Source organism: Scyliorhinus canicula, unplaced genomic scaffold (assembly GCF_902713615.1).
Source record: "Scyliorhinus canicula unplaced genomic scaffold, sScyCan1.1, whole genome shotgun sequence".
Lineage (NCBI taxonomy): Eukaryota > Metazoa > Chordata > Chondrichthyes > Carcharhiniformes > Scyliorhinidae > Scyliorhinus > Scyliorhinus canicula.
In genome coordinates, this window is record NW_024055733.1 from 622,383 (window position 1) to 650,219 (window position 27,837).

The 27,837-nt window shown below is 44.7% G+C and overlaps 1 protein-coding gene across 1 annotated transcript; it reads right to left on the minus strand.

The window, feature by feature from the left end:
- Positions 1-26,891, minus strand: LOC119960770. The gene is made up of 6 exons (XM_038788370.1): positions 26,766-26,891; positions 14,665-14,700; positions 13,870-14,160; positions 11,466-11,756; positions 7,729-7,830; positions 1-32 (listed from the first exon to the last, which is right to left on the minus strand). Exons 1-6 carry the CDS (start codon positions 26,794-26,796, stop codon positions 1-3), a joined length of 783 nt encoding a protein of 260 aa, XP_038644298.1. The 5' UTR covers positions 26,797-26,891.
- Positions 26,892-27,837: the final 946 nt, after the last annotated feature.

Genomic DNA, 27,837 nt, shown 5'->3' on the forward strand with positions numbered 1-27,837 from the left:
TCACCTCTCATTGAGTCGACTCCCTGTGCGCCCTGTTTTGAAAAATGACCAAAAAGGAGAAACATGTCAAAAGATTCGTCTGTTGTCCTCGAAATTGTCCTCTCCATAACTGAAGACGCAAGCTTAAACTTGTACATATATTCTGTGTGAAACTCAGCCGAGCAAGCTGAGTTTCAGTGTAGCTGCGCATGTTTAAGTGAAGAAAGGACCTGCCGTGTCTAGTTGGGTTTCAACGTAGCCCCCTGATCATGCGGCAGCCTCCTTTGAATGTTGGACATTCATTTGACAGCTCGCAGAACTTTGTTTTCCTATGTTTAAAACGGAATGAAACTTGGCCTATTTAATAAAAGATGGCAAATTCGATAAAATAAACTTAGAATGAATAAAATCCCTCTTGATCGTTTCAGTTTCCATGTTTTGATCAATGGCGCGTCTGGGACCCGGGTTGGATTCCGACCTTGTGTTCCTGCCTTTCTGGTGTTTACACGTTTTCTCTGCTCCTCCGCGAGCTCCGAATACCACACACAGTCCAGCGAGGTGCAGTTTAGATGTATTGGCCATGCTGAATTGCAGTTAGTGTCAAAACGTGCACGCTACGTGGAAATGTCCTGACAATATTGCCCATAGGCGCCCTAAGAAGTGCCAATGAGGTAGCTTGGCCATGTGAATTTGTCCCTTACTGCCTAAGGATGTGCAAGTTCGGTATATTGGCCATGCTAAATTACCCTTAGTGTCCAAAGGTGTGCAGGTTTGGTGCAGTGGCCATGCAAATCTACCCCATTGTGCCCAAATGTTAGATTTGTCTACGGGGATAGGGAGGGAATTGGGATTGGGCAACATGCTAATTTCGATGGGACGAATGGCCTCCTTCAACAATATATGCATTTTATTGATCTAAGGGATTTTCCCAATTCATAAATACGATTACCTCAAGCCTGATGGACAAACAACGAAGAACAAAGAAAAATTACAGCACAGGAACAGGCTCTTCGGCCCTCCAAGCCAGCGCGGATCCAGATCCTCCATCTAAAACAGCCGCTTTATTTACTGAGGATCTGTATCCCTCTGCTATCTGTCCATTCATGTCTCTGTCTAGATACATCTTACTGACGCTATCGTGCCCGCCTCTACCACCACGGCCGGCAATGTGTTCCAGGCACCCACCACCCTCTGTGGAAAGAACTTTCAACGCAGATCTCCCTTAAACGTTTTCCCTCTCACCTTGAATTCGTGAGCCCTAGTAATTAAATTCCCCACTCTGGGGGAAAACTTCTTACCAACCGCCTTGTCGATACCTCTCATGATTTTATAGACCTCAATGATGTCCCACCTCTACCTCCGTCTTTCTAATGAAAATAATCCAAATCTACTCAACCTCGCTTCATAGCTAGTGCCCTCCATACCCTGCAACATCCTGGTGAACCTCCTCTGTGCCATCTCAGATGCATCCACATTCCTTTTGCAATGTGGCGTCCAGAGCTGTACGCAGTATTCCAAATGCGGCCGAACCAAAGTCTGAGACAACTGTAGCATGCCCTGACAACATAGAACATAGAACATAGAACGATACAGCGCAGTACAGGCCCTTCGGCCCTCGATGTTGCACCGACATGGAAAAAAAAAAACTAAAGGCCATCTAACCTACACTATGCCCTTATCATCCATATGCTTATCCAATAAATTTTTAAATGCCCTCAATGTTGGCGAGTTCACTACTGTGAACACTTGTACTCAATGCCATTTCCAATGAAAGGAAGCATGCCGTATGCCTTCTTGACCACTCTATCGACCTGCACAGCCACCTTCAGGGCACAATGGACCTGAACACTCAGATATCTCTGTACATCAATTTTCCCCAGTGCTTTTTCACTTACCGTATGGATCGCTTTTGAATTGGATCTTCCAAAATGCATCACCTCGCATTTTCCCGGATTGAACTTCATCTGCAATTTTTCCGGACAACTTTCCAACCTATCTATGTTCTGCTGATTTCTCTGACAGTCACCTTCACTATCTGCTGCTCCTCCAACCAAATGACACATCTGCAAACTTGCTAATCAGACCACGTACACCTTACTTCACATCACAAACATCAGTGGTCCCAGCACAGATCCCTGTGCAACACCACTGGTCACAGTTCTCCATTTTAAGAAGCCCCCTTCCTCTACTACTCTCTGTCTCCTGTTACCCAGCCAGCTCTTTATCCATCTAGCTAGTGAATCCTGGACCCCATGGAACTCAATTTTCTCCGTCAGCCTATCATGGGGAACCTTATCAAATTCCTTACTGAAGTACATGTATATGACGTCTCCATCCCGTCCCTCGTCAATCAACTTTGTCATTTCCTCAAAGGATTCCATTAAGTTGGTAAAGCATGACCTCCCCTATACAAAACGATGTTGCCTAACACTGTTAAGCCCATTTTCTTCCAAGTGGGAATAGATTCTATCCCTCAGTATAGAACATAGAACATAGAACATAGAACGATACAGCGCAGTACAGGCCCTTCGGCCCTCGATGTTGCACCGACATGGAAAAAAAAAAACTAAAGGCCATCTAACCTACACTATGCCCTTATCATCCATATGCTTATCCAATAAATTTTTAAATGCCCTCAATGTTGGCGAGTTCACTACTGTTGCAGGTAGGGCATTCCACGGCCTCACCACTCTTTGCGTAAAAAACCCACCTCTGACCTCTGTCCTATATCTATTACCCCTCAATTTAAGGCTATGTCCCCTCGTGCTAGCCACCTCCATCCGCGGGAGAAGGCTCTCGCTGTCCACCCTATCTAACCCTCTGATCATTTTGTATGCCTCTATTAAGTCACCTCTTAACCTTCTTCTCTCTAACGAAAACAACCTCAAGTCCATCAGCCTTTCCTCATAAGATTTTCCCTCCATACCAGGCAACATCCTGGTAAATCTCCTCTGCACCCGTTCCAAAGCTTCCACGTCCTTCCTATAATGAGGCGACCAGAACTGTACGCAATACTCCAAATGCGGCCGTACCAGAGTTTGGTACAGCTGCATCATGACCTCATGGCTCCAGAACTCAATCCCTCTACCAATAAAGGCCAACACACCATAGGCCTTCTTCACAACCCTATCAACCTGGGTGGCAACTTTCAGGGATCTATGTACATGGACACCGAGATCCCTCTGCTCATCCACACTACCAAGAATTTTACCATTAGCCAAATATTCCGCATTCCTGTTATTCTTTCCAAAGTGAATCACCTCACACTTCTCCACATTAAACTCCATTTGCCACCTCTCAGCCCAGCTCTGCAGCTTATCTATGTCCCTCTGTAACCTGCAACATCCTTCCGCACTGTCTACAACTCCACCGACTTTAGTGTCGTCTGCAAATTTACTCACCCATCCTTCTGCGCCCTCCTCTAGGTCATTTATAAAAATGACAAACAGCAACGGCCCCAGAACAGATCCTTGTGGTACGCCACTCGTAACTGAACTCCATTCTGAACATTTCCCATCAACTACCACTCTCTGTCTTCTTTCAACTAGCCAATTTCTGATCCACATCTCTAAATCACCCTCAATCCCCAGCCTCCGTATTTTCTGCAATAGCCGACCGTGGGGAACCTTATCAAACGCTTTACTGAAATCCATATACACCACATCAACTGCTCTACCCTCGTCTACCTGTTCAGTCACCTTCTCAAAGAACTCGATAAGGTTTGTGAGGCATGACCTACCCTTCACAAAACCATGCTGACTATCCCTAATCATATTATTCCTATCTAGATGATTATAAATCGTATCTTTTATAATCCTCTCCAAGACTTTACCCACCACAGACGTTAGGCTCACCGGCCTATAGTTACCGGGGTTATCTCTACTCCCCTTCTTGAACAAAGGGACCACATTTGCTATCCTCCAGTCCTCTGGCACTATTCCTGTAGCCAATGATGACCTAAAAATCAAAGCCAAAGGCTCAGCAATCTCTTCCCTGGCTTCCCAGAGAATCCTAGGATAAATCCCATCCGGCCCCGGGGACTTATCTATTTTCACCTTGTCCAGAATTGCCAACACTTCTTCCCTATGCACCTCAATGCCATCTATTCTAATAGCCTGGGTCTCAGCATTCTCCTCCACAATATTATCTTTTTCTTGAGTGAATACTGACGAAAAGTATTCATTTAGTATCTCGCTTATCTCCTCAGCCTCCACACACAACTTCCCACCACTGTCCTTGACTGGCCCTACTCTTACCCTAGTCATTCTTTTATTCCTGACATACCTATAGAAAGCTTTTGGGTTTTCCTTGATCCTACCTGCCAAAGACTTCTCATGTCCCCTCCTTGCTCGTCTCAGCTCTCTCTTTAGATCCTTCCTCGCTTCCTTGTAACTATCAAGCGCCCCAACTGAAACTTCACGCCTCATCTTCACATAGGCCTCCTTCTTCCTCTTAACAAGAGATTCCACTTCTTTGGTAAACCACGGTTCCCTCGCTCGACCCCTTCCTCCCTGCCTGACTGGTACGTACTTATCAAGAACATGCAATAGCTGTTCCTTGAACAAGCTCCACATATCCAGTGTGCCCAACCCTTGCAGCCTACTTCTCCAACCAACACATCCTAAGTCATGTCTAATGGCATCATAATTGCCCTTCCCCCAGCTATAACTCTTGCTCTGCGGGGTATACTTATCCCTTTCCATCACTAACGTAAAGGTCACCGAATTGTGGTCACTGTCTCCAAAGTGTTCACCTACCTCCAGATCTAACACCTGGCCTGGTTCATTACCCAAAACCAAATCTAAAGTGGCCTCACCTCTTGTTGGCCTGTCAACATATTGTGTCAGAAAACCCTCCTGCACACATTGTACAAAGAACGACCCATCCAATGTACTCGAACTATATCTTTTCCAGTCAATATTAGGAAAGTTAAAGTCTCCCATAACAACTACCCTGTTACTTTCGCTCTTTTCCAGAATCATCTTCGCCATCCTTTCCTCTACATCTCTAGAACTATTAGGTGGCCTATAGAAAACTCCCAACAGGGTGACCTCTCCTTTCCTGTTTCTAACCTCAGCCCATACTACCTCGGAAGAAGAGTCCCCATCTTGCATGCTTTCTACCACCGTAATACTGTCCTTGACAAGCAGCGCCACACCTCCCCCTCTTTTGCCCCCTTCTCTGACCTTACTAAAGCACCTAAACCCCGGAACCTGCAACAACCATTCCTGTCCCTGCTCTATCCATGTCTCTGAAATGGCCACAACATCGAAGTCCCAGGTACCAACCCATGCTGCCAGTTCCCCTACCTTATTTCGTATACTCCTGGCATTGAAATAGACACACTTCAAACCACAGACCTGAACACTGCCGCCCTCCTGCGAAGTCAAAACTGTGCTCCTGACCTCTCTACTCTCAATCTCTCGCACCCCAAAACTACAATCCAGGTTCCCATGCCCCTGCTGAATTAGTTTAAACCCCCCCAAAGAGTACTAACAAATCTCCCCCCCAGGATATTGGTGCCCCTCAGGTTCAGATGTAGACCATCCTGTCTATAGAGGTCCCACCTTCCCCAGAAAGAGCCCCAGTATGTTCTCCAGCAGCTCCCCTGCCACTGACGTCAGGCTCACAGGTCGATAATTACATGGATTAGCCCTGCTACACGTCTTAAACAAGGGGACAACATTAGTAATTCTCCAGTCCTCCGGTACCTCACCCGTGTTCAAGGATGCTGCAAAGATATCTGTTAAGGCCCCAGCTATTTCCTCTCTCACTTCCCTAATTAACCTGGAATAGATTCCATCCGGCCCTTGGACTTTTCGACCTTAATGCCTTTTAGAATACCCAACACATCCTCCCTCCTTATGCCGCTTGATCTAGAGTAATCAGACATCTATCCCGAATCTCAACATCCGTCATGTCCCTCTCCTCGGTGAATACCGATGCAAAGTACTCATTAAGTATCTCACCCATTTTCGCTGACTTCACGCATAACTTTCCTCCTTTGTCCATTAGTGGGCCAAGGCTTTCTCTCAGTACCCTTTTGTTCCTTATATATGAATGGAAGGCATTGGGATTATCCTTGACCCTGTTTCCTAAAGATAATTTATGACTCCTTTTAGCCCACTTCATTCCTCGTTTCAGATTTGTCCAGCTTTCCCGATATACTTCCAAAGCTTAGTCTGTCTTCAGGCGCCTAGACCTTATGGACGCTTCATTTTTTCTGTTTGCTAGTCTCACAATTTCACCTGTGATCCATGGATCCCTAATCATTCTATTTCTATCCCTCATTTCCATAGGGTCCTGCACTCTAATCAACCTCTTTTTAAAAGCCACCCACATATCTAATTTGGATTTATATTCAAACAGCTGCTCCCAATCCAGATTCCCCAGCTTCTGCCGAATTTTGGTATAGTTGCAATTCCCCCAATTAGGCACTCTTCCTTTCGGACCAGTCTCGTCTTTTCCCATGAGTATTCTAAAACCTATGGAATTGTGATCACTATTCCCTGACTGAAACTTCAACCTTCTGGCCGGTCTCATTCCCCAACACCATGTGCAGTATGGCCCCTTCCCAAGTTAGACTATTTACATGCTTCTCTAGAAAACCCTCCTGTATACTCCTTACAAATTCTGCTCCATCTAGACCTCTAATACTACCTGTATACCAGTCAAAGGTAGGAAAATTAAAATCTCCTATCGCCACCACGCCCTATTGCTCCTACAGTTTTCCACTATCTGTTTACATATTTGTACATCTCATTGATGCTGGTTGTTGGGAAGTCTGTCGCACAGCACAACATTATTTCTGCACCCTTCCTATTTCTGAGCTCTGCCCATATCTCCTCACTGCTCCGGTGCTCCATAGTGCCCTCCTTCAGCACAGCAGTGATATCCTCTCTGACCAGTAATGCAATTCCTCCACCCCACTTTACCTCCCTCTATATCCTGCCTAAAGCTTTGATATCCTGAGATATTTATTTGCCAATCATGCACTTCCCTCAACCAAGTCTCGGTGATAGCAATAACATCATACTCCTAGGTACTAATCCAAGCCCTAAGTCCACCTGTCTTACCTACTACACTTCTTGCATTAAATATGTATAGGCTTAGATCGTATTTCGACATTCCTTCAGAACGAACAGTTAGTTTTGAGTGCCTCCTCACACCATGAACTCTTTTCTCAATCGAAATTAACCTTCGGAAATTTTGCCGCTGGGAAATACAACACTGAATTTCTGCGTAGGATGACCACAGGCACATGGAACAGGGATGCAGATGCAGAACATTTTAGGAATCCGCCTCCACTGGCATCCATCAGGTTAGAAGTTGTGACCATGCTGAAAGTGCTCCCTTGTGACCAGTGTTATGCAGGTTAGAAGGATTTGTCATGGTATAGTCCCTTTGTATCCAAAGATATGTAGGTTAGGTGGATTGTTCATAATAAAGAAAATGTCCCTTCGTGTCGAAAGATCTGCCGGTTATGTGGGTTGGCCATATGTTTTAAAATGTTGCTAATTGTCCAACTATGTGCTAATTCGGTGGTGATCATGCGAGATTGCCTCTTATTGTTCAACGATGTGCAGGCTAAATGTGTTCGCCATAATAAAAATAATATCACCTTAATTTTCAAAGTTCTCTTGGTTAGATTGATTGACGAAGCTAAAATCGCCCCTAAGTGTCCAGAGATATCCTCACTGTAGCGATTATCTTGTTGAACAAATAGAACTGTTTTGCAAAAGTACTCACGACGCTTGATGATGACGACAGCAATGAGCGCCGCAATCAGTGAAACGATGATTATGGCAGCACACCCTGAGCCAATGTACAGTGACATGGCATTCTGTTCATCTATTAAGTGGAAAAATGGGAAATCAGTGTAGGAATTAATCAGGGGAGGATGTCAACATTTCTGGCAGAGAATATTATTTTAACGTGTGCACCTTTCGCTACTTCCGCCACTATGGAGTTTTTTGGTTCATGAATGTTTATGTAAAAAAGCGAATGTAATATGTCACCCTTGATAGGCAATTTGTTCCCCTAATTTCAATGGCAGCCATTAGCTTTTGTGCCTGGCGATGGTGGCCAAATGTATTTCCAATAAAAGCCTTCCCAGAGCTAAAAATATCACTGCTCGCCACTCCATGGCAATGACAGAAGCTCGTTTCTCAGTCAAGTATGGCAATGTTATTCGTAAATGAATAGCCTTCGCCATCAACTGATGGATTGTATTTCTAATTTAGTTCAATCAAGTAATCCCAGATTGATACAGATCTCTGAGGCATCTTCCCACCAAAAATACCTTCGCATTGTTTCGCTGCCTGACTTTAAATCCAGGGGCTTGTGATAAACAAATTTACACCACAGACTGAAGTTCGATACAACTGTGCACAGTACATTTGTTGAAAAACCATACGAACCATTGGTTCATTCAATTGAAGGTACATCCTGCAAACTATCAGCCAGAAACCCATTACCTGCTTAGAAAAGTAGAAGTGGTGAGCGGCCATATATCTATTGTGTCGATTGAACGGATTCGGAGCACTGTGTGGAAAGGGCGGTCACTGCAAGCACGTCCTAGCTGAGTTCCGTTGTGGTTAGCGATAGAAATACAAGGGGCCAATCTAATATCAACCCCCCCCCCCCCACACACACACACACACACACACGCGCGCTTCTGATAACTATAGAGCCGCATTTCTAATCCATCATACTTGATATTGTTTGCAACGGGTTTGATCATTTTGCAAACAGGGTTGTATTGGCCGCATTGGGAGTCCCAGTTCACGATTCTCTGACATTTTACAAAGAACAAGAACAAAGAACAAAGAAAATAACAGCACAGGAACAGACTTTTCAGCGCGGCAAAGTTGCACCGACCATGCTGCCCGTCTGAACTAAATCCACCTACCGTTCCGTAGACCATGTCCCTTTATTCTCATCCTATTCCGGCATTTATCGAGATGGCCTTTACTGTCACTATCTCCCATGCTTCCACTGTGTCCTCGGGCAGCCAGTGACTGCTTCCACCACCCTCAATGTGAAAAAACTTCCCTCGCACATTTCCTTAACCGTTGCCCCTCGCAGCTAATCCTATGCCCCCTAGTAACTCACTCGTCCACCCTCGGTAAAAATATTCCAACTATTCACCCTTTCCATGCCCCTCAAACACTTGTCGACTTCTATCAGATCGCCACTAAAACCCCGTCGTTCCAGTGAGAAGGAAACCGATTTTTCCAACCTTCCTCATATAGAATGCACTGCACAGCATGTAGCTTCATTTGGCAGTTGGGACGGCAAATGTAATGCCAACATTCATATCATGATGTGGAGATGCCGGCGATGGACTGGAGTAAGCACAGTATGAAGTCTTACAACACGAGGTTAAATCCAAGAGGTTTGTTTCAAACACGAGCTTTCGGATGCTGCTCCTGAGGAAGGAGCAGCGCTCCAAAAGCTCGTGTTTAAAACACTGCTGGGCTTTAATCTGGTGTTGTAGAACATTCATGTCGGGAGGGCTAGTTTACAACAGCTGGAATGTACCGCTGAAGCTCTATACGGATGTGCCCAGACCCAATTAGGAATATTGTGAGCAGTTGTGGCTCGCAAGCTAAGAAAGGGTGTCTTGGCCTTGGTGTGGGTACAGTGGTAGTTCACAAGAATACGAAATGAAGATCTTGTCATACAAAAACCGACTGAGTATTTTGAGTTTTTAGACCACTGAGTTTGGAAGGTTGCGGGGGCATCTCATTGAAACGTACAGCTTACTGAGAGGCCTGGATATACTGGACGTGTAGGTGATGTTTCCACTAGTCGGAGCGACTGGAAACCGAGGGTTCAGCATCAGAATGAAGGAACGATTCGTTAAACCATAAATGAGGACGATCTAGCAGTTCAATTTGGAAAAATGTGAAGTTATTCGCTTTGGTAGCAAAACAAGAAGGCAGATTTGTACCTGAACGGATGTAAATTGGGAGAGGGGAGTATGCAGCGGGACCTGGGTGTCCTTGTGCACACGTCGTGGAAAAGCATGCTGGTGCAGCAGACATCAAATAATCCAAATTGTAATTTGGCTTGAAATGACAGATTTCGAGCACAGGAAGAGGGATGTGTTGCTGCAATTATACGGGGCCTTGGTGACGCCACAACTGCAATATTGTGTGCATTTGTGTTCTCCTTCTCTGCAGAAGGATGTTCTTGCTCTCGAGGAGTGAAGCGAAGCTTTGTCAAACTGATTCCTGGGATGGCGGGACTGATGAAGTGGAGAGATTGGCCAAGTTGGAATTGCTCTCACTGGAGTTCAGAAGAATGAGGGGGGAGCTTATTGAGACTAATAAAATGCAAACCGTGCTAGATAGAGTAGAGACAGATGGATGTTGGCCATGGTGGGTGTTTCCAGTACCAGGGGTCGCAGTCTTAGGATTAGTAGACCATTTAGAACAGAATTGAGAAGATATTGCTTCACACAAACAGCAGTGAGCCTGTGGAATTCATTACCACAGGGAGTGGTTGAGGATAATACATGTAATATATTCAACACGCGGCTAGATATGGTACTTGAAGAGAATGGGATCAAAGGCTCTGGGGAGACATCAGAATTAGACTATTGAGTTTGATGATCAGCATGATCGTGACGAATGGTGGAGCAGCGTCGAAGGCCGAATGACCTCCTCCCGCTCATATCTTCTCTCTGTCCATGAATGTATTCAGCTACAGTGCGGTGAAAGTTTACAACTCTTTGTCGCATAAGGCTGTGGAGGCCAAGTCACCGAATGTCTTTGAGGTTGCGATAGATAGGTTGCGTGAGTATTAAGATGTGAGATGCCGGCGTTGGACAGGGAAGGGCACAGTATATTGCCTTACAACACCAGGTGAAAAGTCCAACTGGTTTGTTTCAAACACTAGCTTTCCGAGCCCGGTTCCTTCATCAGGCGAGTAAAGAAGTGACTTCCATGAACTCATGCAGAGACAATGTCAATGATTGAAGATGGTACATAAATGCGAGTTTGTGCAGGTCATTATGTATTTACAGGTTCAGACGGTGCGACTGGAGAGAGAGATAATCACAGGTTAAACAGTTGTGAATTGTCTCAAGCTAGGACAGTTGGAAGGATTTCGCAAGCCCGCGTCAGATGGTGGGGTGGGCGAATGTAATGTGACATAAATTCAGGGTCCCGGTTGAGGCCGTAATCGTGTGTGGAACATGACGATTGGTTTCTGCTCGGCGAAACTACATTGTCCGCATCCTCAAGGTTGCCCTGGAGAACGCTTCCCTGAAGATCAGAGGCTCTCAAAATATCGTCTTGCATCCTTGACTTTGTCTGTATGTATGTTTCTTTAATCTACCTACTCTTCCACTAAATATGTCATCTATGTCAAATTGATCGGAACATTCTGTGAACAGGTGTTACCTTTTGTTAAATGCATGCCGACAGCAAGTAAAATATTGAGCTACAACGAGATACCGCGTGTTTGTTGAATCTTACCTTTCTCGGTAACCTCCACAGATTTACTGAACGGGGACAGCTTCCAATGTCCCGAAACATATGTTTGGTAACGGCAACTATAATTTCCTGATGAATCCGGATCCGTGGCATTTATAGCAAATGTCACTTTTTTCAGACCATCGCCCACTTTGAGAGTTTGTACAAGTTGTTCGGTGGGAAATCTGAGCAAGTAAAAATGCCCCCCGGCAGACCGAATGTCACCATCGCAGGAAATAAGTACAGTGTCACTGTTTGATCGGCGTTTGCTGATGGTTGGCGGCGAAACTTTGTCTGAAACAAAGCAGAGACAAGAAGTTGATATGCAGAACACAACAAACAGCGTTCGAGTACAGTCGAAACGATGATGCATTTAATTTCGGAATATCAAATCAAAATGTGATTAACTTAGCCGACAAAGCAATCCAGCCTATCAGCTCCCACCGGGTCCGGAATGTTGGCAGTGATTGTTCCCAAGAATAGCAAGTCAAGGCAATGTGAGGGTTAAGAACGGGGATTTCATGAATGAGCAGAGAGCTTTTTTACATTTCACACCCAGATATCCGAGCTTAATTAAGTTGTATCACGTGGCAATTAGCCACACTGCCGAAGCCTGAAGGATGTGTTACTATCTCCCATACAGCAATATGATCACCAGACCCGAATAAAGCGGGAAACGCATTTTACAGTTAAACATAAGTTCCACATAAATACGAGAACGGCTTCACTTCACAAGGAGCAGCAGGCAGAAGTAAACGCCCTGCAGTTACACTCCCCAAAACCGTTCCTGCACAACGTTACAGTCTTGCTGAATTCACTCCCGCCAACCAGATGCGCACTGTAGTTCCATTCTTGATGCACCGGATGCTATCTAATTCTTCGTTTGTGCCCTCCACGCACCAAGAAATTTGGCAAAGGCACCCTGAGATAAGTGTTTTCACTGAAAGAATCGGAAGGAGAGATACATCAAACAAAATAATTTCATCCCCAACATTCCCCTTTGGTGGGGAACTCTGATATCTCATGGTAGACCAGAACCCAGGCTAGAGATTTCCAACTCAATATTAGAACATGGAACATAGAACACACAGTGCAGAGAGAGGCCATTCGGCTCATCAAGTCTGCACCGAGCCACTAAAGCCCTCTTCCACCCTATACCCGTAACACAGACAACCCCTCATCACTTTTTTGGTCACTAAGGGCAATTGTGGTGAACCCCATTCACCAGCCGGCGTAACGAATTATCTGACGCAGACTGACCTCTCCCATCCGCTGCCAATAGCTTGGAAGAAGATTTTTAGATCATTATTTTTCTATCCACTCCAGCAATTTAAAAGTTCGTTTTGTTTTTAACCGTGCGTCTAATTCACCACAGCACACATCATAGTTTAAATTACGTTTTCAACATAAGGAAATGTGGAGAATATTTCCAGCAGAGATATAACTTGTGATAACGTTATACATTCTAGCAATGATGTTAAAACGTGTTGTCTGCGTTTTTATGGTCTCAGAGAATCATAGGTTATGCAGTGCAGAAGGAGGACGTTCGGCCCATAGAGTCTGCACCGGCCCTTGTAAAGCGCACCCTACCCAGGCCCACAAACTCTACCTTATCCACTGAACCGAGTAGCCCCACCTAACATTTTTTGGACACTAAGGGCAATTTATTATGGCCAATTCACCTAACCTGCACTTTTTTGGAATGTGGGAGTAAACCGGGTCACTTGGAAGAAAACCACTCTTCCATGTAATCGGTAGGAACCGATTCTGCATTCAATGGAACACATTTCCTCAAACAGTCCGTTGTCAGTTTCATTGTCAGCCATGATGTGGAGATGCCGGCGTTGGACTGGGGTGAGCACAGTAAGAAGTCTTACAACACCAGGTTAAAGTCCAACAGGTTTGTTTCAAACGCGAGCTTTCGGAGCACGGCTCCTGAAGAAGGTGCCGTGCTCCGAAAGCTCGTGTTTGAAACAAACCTGTTGGACTTTAACCTGGTGTTGTAAGACTTCTTACTGAGTTTCATTGTCAGCAGGAAGTTAGCAATTAGCCGAGAGTGCTGAACGGGGAAATGCTGGCAATCTGATGACTGTTTATATAGCTGCTTGTAATGCAATACAGAATTAGGCAGATCGAATAGTGTTCGCCCGAGAAATAATACTGGTTATTCAATTTTAAAAAGGGAATTTGATGAGGAATCTGAGCGTTATTTCCTTGTTGCCCGACAAGACTGATGTTAACTTGGAGAAATACAACAAAAATATTTGAAATGGTTAGCTTGGTAGAGCAATATCCAAAGTCCAAAGTGAATCCCATAGATATTCCCTTTGGGGTAAACCTATCTGATACTTTCAGAGTAATTGACAGTTGATGTAATGATACAGGCGCACTCAGGTTTTTATCATACCTCCAATGTGTATCTGAACGGTATCGCTCTCATTTGAACGTATCCATCCTTTCTTCTTCCAAGCCTGGCATCGGCAAATATAATTCCCTCCCCTGTCCACAGAGAAGGAATGATCAAAATATGTCTTGCATTGTCCTTTCGTAAAGTCCTTATGATCAACATCTTGCCCATTGTGAAAATACTCGATCCGTGTGGCAGGACAGTAGCACCGACAACTCAGAGTTATTTTCTCTCCGGTAATAAACTTCCCAAAAGCTGGATCTACAGTCAAGACTGGTTTCCGTGAACGATCTGGCATTGAAACAAAACGTATTTTAAAACAATTTCTGTGCAGAAACGTATGTACAGAGATCACATTAACCCCCTTTCGCAATCAAATTAGCCACATACGATCGCTTAATGTCCACTAATGTCGATATTTAGCAGGTTCTGTGTTTAACGTTCCAGTAAATCTAGTCCGCCGAAATATACGTGTATTTTAAAATCAATTGAATCCACGTGCGGAATTATTCTTTGTAGATTCAGACATCAGAGTGTGCCACTGTAACTGCTGCAATGTTAAACATCACAGCCCCCACACGGTTACTGGTGGGAATTGTGCCGAACAAAACTGACAAACATTTGAGAAGCCGTGATTGTCATTTAAAAAAAGGTGTTTGGTTGGGAGAAGTAAAAATATAAGAGAACGTGAGGACCATTGAACCGAAGGTGCTGAATAAATTCCGCATTAGACATTCTGTGTAAATCAGATCCACATTATTGAAAATCAATTCCTTTTATGCTCGTGTTACTCACGTGCTTCGACATTCCCGACCAGCTCGCCGACTTCAACTGTAAAAAACAGAGCTACAATATTACGGGGAACATAATACAATTTAATAAAACGTTCCTGAACATTTTCCAATTCGAACAAGTCTCTGATCCCGGGGAATGAAATATAGAGTTATCAATAGATAGGCAATATGGATGTTATGGATGAATGTACAATATAGAGTCATTGATGGAGAGACAATATAAAGTTATGGATAGAGAGACAATATAGAGCTATGGATAGACAGACAATATAGAGTTATGGCTTGATAGGTACGGAGAGGGAGGGACAAGTTAATTGGAGTGCGGCGGTCCGTGGGGGAGGTCCAGAGTGCTGGAATGGGGTGGGGTGGGTGTAGTGTGGGGAGACGTAAAGTTTGCTGTTTTGAGGTAGGGAGGGACATGTGTAGGAGACAGGGGTCTCGGGGTGAGGTTGGGAGGCGTGATGGGGAAGCAGAACGTGTATGGGTGAGGTAGGGAGGCACAGGGAGTTGCAATGAGATAATGATGGTGAAGCGGAGGGTGAATGGGTGATGCGAGGTGAGGGGGATGGCAAAGGGTGTTGGAGTAAGGTAGGGTGAGGAAGACGGTGGTGGTGTAAGGTAAGGTGAAAAAGGTGCGTTTGAGTAAGGTGGGTGTGGGAAGGGAGACAGAGGGTGTTGGAGTGAGTTAAGGTATGGGGATGATGGGGTTCAAGGGAGGAAGCAGGGTGTCGTGTGAGAAGGCACGGTGTGTTGTGGTGAAGTGAGTGATGGAGGCAGAGGGTGTTGGGGTGAGGCGGAGTGGAAATGAGACGGACATGGCATTCTGGCAAGCATGATGCTATTCAGAAATAACCTTTTAAAAGTGAAGTTTTTGTCTGGAGAACGGGTGGCATAATGGTTGGAAAGTTGTAGCCCTCGTGATCCACAGATTTTCAGGTTTATAAGGCAAAAGTGAATGAGACACAACGCTAGTGAAACAGTTTGCAAGGTTATATAGGGTTCGGTGGCAACCGTGTTGTTATTTTCTCTCCTTGCCTCACAGAAGTGGGGGTCAGGGACTATTGAGAGGGGTGGGTTGAAGTTCTAACTGAGTGAGATGGAGAAAGTGCACAATGGCCCCCAACCTAACTCCCACCCCTCCCTCCGGCTATGGTACGAGTTACTGCAACATGTGGCAAGCCTTGCTTGATAGAATAACCTTCATCCAATTATCATTCATATCGACTGAGCCTCTGGTGTGATCCCCAAGGTTAAGCATTCTCCTAATTTTGCTCAACTCTATTGGTGACAGTGGCATAGCACTCGGTATTGAGGGATTACTCTGTTGTTACAGTTCATTGGCCACCTGAATTCCCCACAGACTGATCGATGTTCGGAATGGCCGTCAGGTAAAACACAAGAACACGCAAATAACCGAACACCAATTTCATGCCAGAAACATATTGTACAGCATGTTTCTGGGCAGGTGTATCTGACACTCCCTTCAAATCTTTCTCTCAAGAATATTTACTCATCCCGTCACTGATTAGATCGGCCAAACAGCGCTCATTGTAGCTAGGGACATATATTCCTACATTTCCTGCTTGCTCATGAACGATCAACAGCTCCACATATGATGAAGAGCAAAACAAGAAGTTTTCGGATAGTAACACGTTCAGAGTAAACATCTCGCACAGTTTCGATTGAAAACATGGACTGTCTGGGACAACTTTTCAGGTTCTCCCCGTGTCTGTTTGTGTTTTACCCGGATGCTCCGGGTTCCACCCACTGCACAAAAATGTGCAGCGTAGGTGGATTGGCCAATGCCTACGGCAAAAAGATTTGCACGGTTGCTGCATTGGCCATGTTAAAATTTTCGCTTAGTGTCCATAGATTTGCAGGTTAGGTGAGGTGGCCATGCAAAATTCTTCTTTCGTGTCTGAAGATATGGAGATTACGTGGATTGGCCATGCTAAATCACACTTTGGTGTTTAAAATGTTAGTTGGTATTACGGATAAAGGGAGAAGGCAGAAAAGGCAGAAGGAGGGTGCTATGTCGGAGGGTCGTGCAGACAAGATGAGCCTTCTAGCTTCCTTCTGCACTGTCGGAACTCTGTGATTTCTATGATATTCCCAGCCAGTTCAGAATTTCAGAATTGAAACTAGAATTGAAAATTCACTCAGCAGTGGAAGCCAAATCTGTAAGTCCACGAATATTCCTAATTATTTCAGCCAACTGTTTCATCCATAAATGGAATGCATGAGAGGAAGGCTGATTTCACTAATTTTTTACGGACAATTAAAAATTCTAGCACCCTCTCTTTTCTCCGCAAAACAGACAATCTCAGAACATATTTCGTCCTGTTTCTAATCCCTGGTGTTGCCTTGGCACTTTCCGACAGATTAATTTTCCAGACAAAACATGCTGGTTTCTCATATATGTTCTTGATGTTAGACGTATTAGATGCTGTGGTATGACGAGACAATGGTTCTGTTCCGTTTTCACCAACACACTTGTATTTCTTCAAACAGACTCTGCACAAAGCTCTACACATCGCCAGAGCCAGAGGCCACCTGAAGCCCCTTCACATATCTGTCAATTATTAGGCACTTAATATAATGAGAAACTAATTGCAATGTCTCTTAACCCATTATTGAACATCTGATGCCCCTGAACCGGGAAATTGACCCTCCAGTGCTGCGTCGAACATGATGCCTATCGACACTAAAAACTACTGCACTTCTGGGGTACCTTGCCATCTATTCCCATACTTTTCGTGTACTTTACAAGGTGCCTCTCAAATGTTCATTATCGTGCCTGCTCCCATCACCTCCCCGGGCAGGGCGTCCCAGGCCCTCACCACGCTCTTAAAATAAATAGTGGACCACACATCTACTCCAAACTTTCCTATTCACACATTAAACGTCTGGTACCGAGTATTTGACGTTTCCACCCAAAGAAAAATCATCTGATTATCTACTCTGTCCATGCCACTGACGATTCTGTAGATCTCTATCAGGTTTCCCTTCCACCTCTGAGGTTGCAGTGAAAATAATCCGAGTTGACCGAACCACTCCTTATAGCTGACACCCCCCAGACGATACAACATCCTGGTATATCTCCTCTGTATCCTGTCCTGCCGAGAAGGATAGGAAGGTGCATTTTATATCAACCATACCTCAAGACGAACCATGAAACAGCAGAAAGGATAAGGTTGGCTAGCCACATCCCAGATATTGGATGTCAAAAATTTCAAGATACTACGAGTGTCTGTGTTGTAATTTTCTTCCTTAATTAAGCATGCATCTTCTCAGTCACTTGTGCCCATATAATATGAAAGATGCACCCTTAATCGATAGTCACGATTGGACATCGAAAAGTGTAATGAATTAACGTGTGTGCTAATTTCTTGTAATATAATCTGAAAGTGGCTCAAAGGCTGGCGTCAGAGGAATGAATTTAAAATCATGGGACATCGGCAACAGTACTGGAAAAGAGGGTGCCTTTTCTGTTGGGACGGTCTTCATCTGAATCATGCTGGGACCAGAGTCCTTCCGAACCGTATAACTAGGGCTGTAGATAGGGTTTAAACTTAATAGCGAGGCGGGGGGATGGGGGGGGGGGTGGTTCAATTGTATGGAGAATTGGAAAAGCAAAGTGAAATGAAGGGGTAGACGGGCAGGTTAATTATGTGGACTTTCAAGTAGATGAATGAACCGAGGCTCAGGAGAGTTTAGTTAAGTTACCAGAATACGTAATTAACCAGATAGTATAGAAGCTGGCAGGAGTCTAACCTCAGGCAGAGCAAAAAAGGTGACAAGTGGGAGAAGGGTGGTGATCATTGAAGGATTGCGGGGTATTGTGCCTAAATGAGTGCAGTAGAACATAGAACATAGAACATTACAGCGCAGTACGGTCCCTTCGGCCATCGATGTTGCGCCGACCTGTGAAACCATCTGAAGCCTATCTGACCTACACTATTCCATTTTCAACCATATGTCTATCCAATGACCACTTAAATGCCCTTAACGTTGGCGAGCCTACTACTGTTACAGGCAGGGCGTTCCACACCCCTACTACTCTCTGAGTAAAGAAACTGCCTCTGACATCTGTCCTATATCTAGTACCCCTCAATTTAAAGCTATGTCCCCTCGTGTTGGTCATCACCATCCGATGATTATAAACCCTATCTCTAATGACCTTTTCCAACATTTTACCCTATCTAACCCTCTGACTATCTTATAAGTATCTATTAAATCACCTCGCTAACGAAAACAACCTCAAGTCCCTAACATTTCCTCGTAAGACTTTCCCTCCATAACCAGGCAACATCCTAGTAAATCTCCTCTGAACCCTTTCCAAAGCTTCCACATCCTTCCTATAATGTGGTGACCAGAACTGCACGCAGTACTCCAGGAGCGACCGCATCAGAGTTATGTACAGCTGCAGCATGACCTTGTGGCTCCGAAACTCAATCCCCCTACTGATAAAGGCTAGCACACCATAAGCCTTCTTAACAGCCCTATTAACCTGGGTGGCAACTTTCAGGGATTTATGTACCTGGATGCCGAGATCTCTCTGTTCATCTACACTACCAAGAATCTTGCCATTAGCCCAGTACTCTGCATTCATGTTACTCCTTCCAAAGTGAACCACCTCACACTTTTCCGCATTAAACTCCATCTGCCACCTCTCAGCCCAGCTCTGCAGCTTATCTATGTCCCTCTGTTTCCTATAACATCCTTCAGCGCTATGCACAACTCCACCGACCTTCGTGTCATCTGCAAATTTACTAGCCCATCCTTCTACACCCTCTTCCAGGTCATTTATAAAAATGACAAACAGCAGTGGCCCCAAAACAGATCCTTGCGGTACACCACTAGTAACTGAACTCCAGGATGAACATTTGCCATCAACCACCTCCCTCTGTCTTCTTTCAGCTAGCTCATTACTGATTCAAACCGCTAAATCACCTTCAATCCCATACTTCCATACTTTCTGCAATTTCCCAGTTGGAAAGCTTATCAAACGCCTTACTGAAATCCATATACACCACATCAACCGCTTTACCCTCATTTACTTGTTTGGTCACCTCAAAAAACTCAATAAGGTTTGTGTTGACTATCGCTAATCAACTTGTTCTTTTCAAGATGATTATAAACCCTATCTCTCATAACCTTTTCCAACATTTTACCCACAACCGAAGTAAGGCTCACAGGTCTAGAATTACCAGGGTTGTCTCTACTCCCCTTCTTGAACAAGGGGACAACATTTGCTATCCTCCAGTCTTCCGGCACTATTCCTGTCAACAAAGACGACATAAAGATCAAGGTCAAAGGCTCTGCAATCTCCTCCCTGGCTGCCCAGAGAATCCTAGGATAAATTCCATCTGGCCCAGGGGACTTATCTATTTTGACATTTTTCCAAAATTGCTAACACCTCCTCCTTTTGAACCTCAATTCCATGTAGCCTGGTCGACTTAACCTGAGTATTCTCCTCGACAACATTGTATTTCTCCAGTGTAAACACTGATGAAAAATATACATTAAAAGCTTCCCCTATCTCCTCTGATTCCACACACAACTTTCCACTACTATCCTTGATTGGCCCTAATCTTACTCTAGTCATTCTTTTGTTCCTGATATACCTATAGAAAGCCTTAGGGGTTTCCTTGATCCTCTCCGCCAACGACTTTTCGTGTCCTCTCCTCGCTCTTCTTAACTCTCCCTTTAGGTCCTTCCTGGCTAACTTGTAACTCTCAAGCGTCCTAACTGAGCCTTCATGTCTCATGCTAACATAAGCCTTCTTCTTCCTCTTGACAAGTGCTTCAACTTCCATGGTAAACCACGGTTCCCAGGCTCGACAACTTCCTCCCTGCCTGACTGCAGTGTACGGAACAAGATAAATAAGCTAGTTGTGCGCATTGAAATTGGCCGCTACAATGCTGTGGGCATCACAGAGACGTGGCTGCTCGGGGATCAGGGCCTGTATCTAAAGTATATGTGTCCTATCGAATGGACAGAGGGGGCGGGGCTGCATTGTTCGGAAGGAATGAAGTTAAATCGATAGCAAGAAGCGATAGAGGATAAGAATGCATGGAAACTCTGCGGGTAGAGGTGAGGAATTGCAAAGGTAAAAAGGTCCAGATGGGAGTTATGTGCAGCCCCCAGAGCAGTGGTCAGAATATGGGACAGAAAGCAAATCTGGAGATTGAAAAGGCAATATTACATGAATTACGGGGTACTTCAATATGCGATTGTATTGGAAAACTCATGTTGGTAATGGGTCCAAAGAAAATGAATTTGTGGAATGTCGACAACATGTTTTTTGGAGCAGCTTGTGATAGAGCCGACGAGGGAACAGGCAATTCTGGATTTGGTGATGTGTAATGAGGCAGACTTGATTAGGGAACTTAAGGTGAAGGTACGCTGAGGGAGCAGTGACCATATATGAAAGAACTGTCCCTGGAGTTTGAGAGGCAGAAGCTTCAATGAGATGCACCGGTATTCCAATTAAATAAGGGTAACGGCAAAGACATGAGGGAGCAGTTGGCCAGTGTTGAGGACCAATAGAAATTCATCCCAAGGAGAAGTGAACCTGCTAAGGGGAAAGCGATGCATCCGTGGCTGACGAGTAAAGTCGAAGACATTATAAAAGCAAAAGAAAAAGCATAGAAAGTGGGAAAGGTTAGTGAGAAGCCAGATGATTATTCAGACTTTAAAAGCGAGCAGAGGACAACTAAAAAAGAAATAAGGGGAGAGAAGATGAAATATATGTGCAATCTAGCTACTGATATGAAAACGATAGCTCGAGCTGTTTTTCAATAAAAAACATAGAACTGTACAGCACAGTACAGACCATTCGGCCCACAATCTTTTGTCGAACTAGTCTTAAACTAAGATCAAATCAACCTAATCCTAATCATTCTTGTGCACTCCATATGCCTATCCAATAACCACGTAAAGGTTCCAAAAGTGTCCTAATCCACTGCCAGAGTTGGGAGTGCGTTCCACCCCCAACCACACTCTGAATAAAGACCCTGCCACTGACATCCCACCTGTATCTTCCACCATTAGCATTATAGCTATGCCCCCTTGTAGCAGCTACATCCACCCGTGGAAAACGTCGGTGAAAGTCCACTCTATCGATCCCTCTCATCATCTTATGCACATCAGTTAAGTCACCTATCATCGTCGTTCCCTACACTGAGAAAAGCCCTCGCCTCCCAACCTTTCCTCAAAGGACCTACCCTCCAAACAAGGCAGTATCCTGGCAAATCACCTTTGCCCCCTTTCCAATGGTTCCTCATCTTTCCTATAATGAGGTGGCCAGAAATGCACAAAATACTCCAAATGTGGTCCAACAAATGACTTGTACAGTTTCAGGGTAACGTCACGGCGCTTAAACTCAATCTCCCTGTCAATAAATGCTAACACACGATACGCTTTCTTCACGGCTCTATTCACTTGGATGGCAACTTTCGAGATCTATGGACATCAACTCCGCGATCTCTCTGCTCCTCCACATTTTGCAGAACCCTGCCGTTAACCATGTAATCGCATTCAGATTTATCCTACCAAAAACAATGAGCTGACCATGGGGGACCTTACCAAACGCCTTACTAAAATCCATGGTTCGATATCAACTGATCTACCTTCATCTATGTACCTAGTTACCTCCTCAAAGAATACAATGAGACTTGCGAGGCAAGACATACCCCTCCTCGCAAATCCATGCTGCCTAGCCAGGGTTAAGTTGTATCTTTCGAAATGATCAAACATCCTATCCCTCCGGACACTTTCTAATAATGTACCTATTACCGAAGTGCGACTAAAATACCTATAATTCCCAGCGTTATACCGATTTCCTTTCTTGAAGCAGGAGACAACATTCGCCTCTCCCCAGTTTTCTGGCACTATTCCTGTCACTCTCCACTCTCCAATCTCATCCCTCGCCTCCCAAAGAATCCTAGGATATATCCCATCAGGCCCAGGGACATTATCTATCCTCTGCCGTCTAAAAATCTAACACATCTTCCTCCCGAATATCTACGTCCTCCAGTCTATTAGCCTCTATATCACTAACCTCATCAACAACATGGCTCCTCTTCTTTGTGAACACTGAATAAAAGTTTTCATTTACGGCCTCTCCTGTATCTTCAGACTTCATGCACATGTTCTCACTACTGTCCTTGACCAGTCTAACTTCACCTTGTTCATTCTTTTATTCCTCACAACAGTATAAACAGCCTTGGGGTTTTCCTTGATCCTATCCGCTGAGGACTTCTCCGAGCTCTCCTAAACCCATTCTTGAGCTCCTTGCTAGCTGTTTTGTATCCTCAAGTGACCAAACTGAATCTTGTTTTCTCATACTTACATACGCCCCCAACTTCCTCTTGACAAGACATTCAACCTCTTTTGAAAACTATGTTTCCCTTAGTCGACCATTTATTCCCTGCCTGACAGGGATATACATATCAAGGACACGCAGTAATTGCTTCCTGCTGGTGGGATATAACATGAATAAGTGTGCAGTTGGGTAGAAAATGAACAGAAAGGCGGAGCACGTGCCAGGCAATGACCATATCCTACAAAAGAGGACCTAACACCTGCCCCCAGTGCCTGTAGCAGTTCAATAACACAAGTCAGAACCACCTTCCGAAAGTCAACGAGAGATTGTTGGGTGCAGTTCGCAGTTGGGAAGCATAATGGCTTGTTGTCCTTAAATGTTCGATGATTTGACGACAGGGATGAAGATGCCTTGCTGCAATGGGATACAGACGTGTTGAGTCTGCATCCGGAGAATTGTGCACAGTGTCTGTCTCCGTTCCGATGGAACTTCAGATGTACTTAGGTCCTTCAGCAAGTTAATTCTAGGGATGGCGGAACTCTCCAGTGAGGAGAGATTGAGGACACTGGGCCTGTTGTCTCGTGTTTTAAAGTAAAGAGGTGATTGGGACTTACAAAACTAAGACAGGAATTTTATAATCCCTTCCCCACATTCCCCACATCCTGAATCTATAATCAAGAATCACAGACTCAGAATAAGGAGCAGTCTGAAGTTATGATAAGGGTTGGTGGAGGGACTTGTTCACTGCGTCGGTGGTTATTTCGTGAAATTCTCCCTGGAAAGCGACAGAGACTCACTGACCATGTTCAAGATTGGAGCTCCCTAATCATGCCCCTAACAGTAAAGACAAAATTATTAAATAAATGGCAAAGAGCAGTCTCCCCGAATACGAGCAAAATGGTACTCTCGCGGAATTCATTGCCCATTCACACAAATAAAATCATCTAACGAATCCCTTTGCTTCCTGATCGGTTGGCTCAATCACCTATTTTTTCATATCTTCTATCTCCCTCTCTAACTATTTGGATACAAAGTCAGCTTGTGATTTTTATTGCTATTTGACCTCTTCAGATGCAGAGCGAACGACTTCCCCAGAGAAACAATAATTGGAGGTGTCCAATATTTTGCACAGCAAACCGCTTGGTAACGATGGGAAACAAAATAGAGAAGTAGATGATACAGAGACAATTTACAGTTCAGGAAGCAGCTGTAGACAGACTACAATATTACTGTATTTCACTGTGAATTTCATCATATCCGAAGAATGGAAGATATAAACAACTCCTAATATAGAATATTAGAATTGCTAAAGTGCAGAAGGAGGCCCTTAGGTCCACCTAGGTTACACCGACTTTTACAAATACCCTCCCAGGCCCAGTCCACCGCCCTATGCCTGTAACCCCCATAATCCTTTCTAACCTGCAAAGTAAGCGGGAAGTTAGTATGACCAATCCACCAAACTTGCACATCTTCCGACTGTGGGAGGAAACCCGAGATCACGGAGGAAACCCACGGAGACCACTGTGTCACCATACCACAAAATACTTGTAAGTTCGGGGAATGAATGATCTATTTCGTAATTGTTTCCCTTCACCTCCCTGATCATTACCACCTTCCCTGCTCCGTCCACCCCTCTTCGCCCCCTCCCACCTGCCTGTGCCCTTCCAAAATACGCTTTCGTTCATTCGAAGCAAGTGAGCAACTTTTACATCGAACATACAGTGCAGAACGAGACCATTCGGCACATCCAGTCTGCACCGAACCACTCAAACACTTACTCCCATCCTAGACCCATAACCCAATGACCCCTCCTATACGTTTTTGATACTAAGGGTAATTTAGCATGGCCAAACCACCTAAACTGCACGTCTTTAGATTGTGCACCCAGAGGAAACCCACGCAGACACGGGGAGAACGTGCAGACTCCGCACAGCCATTGACCCAGCAGGGAATCGAACCTGGAACCCTGGCGCTGTGAAGCCACAATGTTATCCACTGTGTTACCGTGCTATCCTAATTTAAATCTCCTGGTGTCAAATTAGACATTCCTGTGTTCGTACACTTCCCATATGTTCCATTCACTTAAATCACCAAATACGGATTTAGATCTATACCGTGGACCACCATGCTGTGTCAACGCCTACCCCGTTATCAGTTCCTCTTGCTCTAGATTGTCTATTTCCTTTTGGTAATGAATATTGTCACGGGTACTATCGAACAGTACAGTTTATCATCACACTGTTTTATTAATCGTCTTTAACGCCTGATCTCATCTGAGCTGAAGATAATCCATCGTCGCCAGGCGTCAATTCTAACTCCGTCTCCAAATATTCTGTCATCATAATTTCTAGTTTACAATGAGTTCGGCAGAATCATAGAATCCCTACAGTTCAGAAGGCCATTCGATCCATTTACATTTCAACCTCTGGAATTCAACCTCCTCAGTCCTAATCCATCCTCCCTGCCCCTAAAACGCCAACTAATCTTTGGAAAATGAGGGACAATGTAGCAGGGCCAATTCAACCGGCCTGCATTTTTGGACTGTACATGTATCCCTGATATATTTTGTCTCTATTTTCATTTCAGGGGTGGCATGTGGCACAGTAGTTAGCACGGCTGCCTCACACTGTCATGCACCCGAATGCAATTTCAGCCTCGGTTCACTGTCAGTGCAGAGTCTGCACGTTCTCCCCATTTCTGCTAAAGTGTCCCTTATTAACGAAAAATGTGCAGGTTAGGTGGATTGGTCATGGTAGAATTGCCCTTAGTGCCCAGGGAAATGCAGGTTAGATAACAGGGAGAGGACGCGCGGAGGGGCCTGGGTAAGGCGCTGTTGCAGAGGGTTGATGCAGATATATGCGATAAATGGCTCCTTCTACACTGTTAGATTGTTACCGTTCTATTCCATGTATCTGCATTCCCAATATTCAGTCCGTCTGTGTTAAATGTTGAGGTTTCAGATGGGGGACACTTCGTTTACCTACTTTCCACGTTCAGATATCCAAACACAAATACTCAAATTCCTCGGGATACACATCATCAGAAACCTGTCCTGATCCTCCCACGTCGACGCTACCACAAAGAAAGGACAACAGCGACTATATTTCCTCAGGAAACTAAGGACATTTGGCATGTCCCCATTAACTGTTAACAATTTTTACAGACGCATCGTAGAAAACATCCTATCTGGCTGCATCACAGCATGGTATGGCAACAGCTCGGGCAACATAATCAAAGACGGCTCCGACCCAGCTGACTCACTCTTCCAACGTCTTCCATCGGGCAGGAGCTACAGAAGTCTGAGAACACGCACGCACAGACTCAAAATGAGCTTCTTCCCCGCTGTTACCGGAATCCTAAACAACGCTATTGTGGACTGACCATATTAACACTATGCTTTATTCAATGCCGCTGCTTAAGTAGTTCCATTGTGTACCTTGTGTTGTCCTATTATTTATTTTATTTTATTTCATTTTCTTTTCATTTACTTAATGATCTGTTAAGCTGCTGCAGAAAAATACTTTTCACTGTACTTCGGCACACGTGACAATAAACAAATCCAATCCAAAGAAATCATTCCATTTCGGCCTTTTTTTTGAAATTTCTTTCGATTTCAAAGATACAAGTCATATATTTTCGTGTCTTCCTATGACAAGTGTTAATGTTGCTGGCTGCACATCCAGTTCCTCAATTTCAGCACTTTGTTATTTACCTGTTGAATCTCTTTTCCTCAATGCAGCTAATCCAAGAATAATCTAGGAAGCCATACTCACGGATCCAAAGCAGAACTGATACAGTAAACATTTTTCTTTTCACGAGGAGATTCCTATCAATGTTTAAAAGGGCCAAAATAGATGTTCACCTTCTTCCTAGTCTTTGTGACTGGGCTGGAGATAAGGGAAGTACACAGTTGGTTGGTTCAGGAACACATCTTACAAAACAGGATGTTGCTAACTGCAGAACGAGGTAAACATGAGTCAACCTACCAGGAAAGGGCTGAAGAATCTGAATTGTCAGCACCTAAGTGTTACGAAATATATGTTTCTCATGATACATTTTACAGTTTATGGCAGTGCACACAAATGAGATCGAGGCGTCTGTCAGTCAGTGTCTTTGTGCATTGCTATGGAATTATAATTCAACTAGCCATTTTGGAGTCTCAATGGTGGCCACAGGAAGGCCCATCTCTTCCCCTTGCAATTAATCTCCTGCAACTAATCAATTCATCCCCTGCTGCTTCTTTCGTCTGCGAGTCCTTTCACGCTGATCGTATCTGTGAAATCTCAGGCAAGCAAAACCTATTTGCTTGGATAAACTTTCAGTTTTATTCTGGTTACTGTACATCCCTCCCAGTCTCCGTCGGGCCTCCTGCGCCCAACATAAATTGGCCGGGTAATTTATATATTCCCAGGAAAGTCCCAGGAAAAGTGTATGAGAAGCTCGCTCCTCTCAGCTGGATGGTTGTGATCTAGATAACGCCATATGGACCCAGACGTTGCAGATTTTTTGGACTCCTGTAGGGTGACAATATACCCCTCGCCCCCAAGCCCAGTAGCTCGTCCATTTCGACAGAAGTCGGGAAATGAATTGCCACATTTGTCAAGTGCTCCAGGCCCGAACGGATGAAATGGACCCGGAAGCGTCGTTTCTGGGTGACACCTCAGCCTTTCTTTCAACGATAACTCCTGGACCTGCGACAAGTCTGTGGGCAGAAACCTCCGTGTCCGACTCCTGGTCATATTGCTCCAACTCCCATATTGCAGAGTCCAAAAGTGCGATCACCTCGCTGGGTAAGAGTGGCAACCACTCCCGAGGGAGATACACCACAGGCCCGCGTTCTGTGGA

Excerpts from the sequence above, each read along its gene's own strand:
- LOC119960770 (XM_038788370.1), bottom strand. The coding sequence starts at position 26,796 with ATGTTTACTGTATCAGTTCTGCTTTGGATCC. Across the intron at positions 11,757-13,869 it reads CGTTCAGATACACATTGGAG|ACAAAGTTTCGCCGCCAACC; the intron begins GTATGATAAAAA and ends GCTTTGTTTCAG. Across the intron at positions 7,831-11,465 it reads TGTGGAGGTTACCGAGAAAG|ATGAACAGAATGCCATGTCA; the intron begins GTAAGATTCAAC and ends TCCACTTAATAG.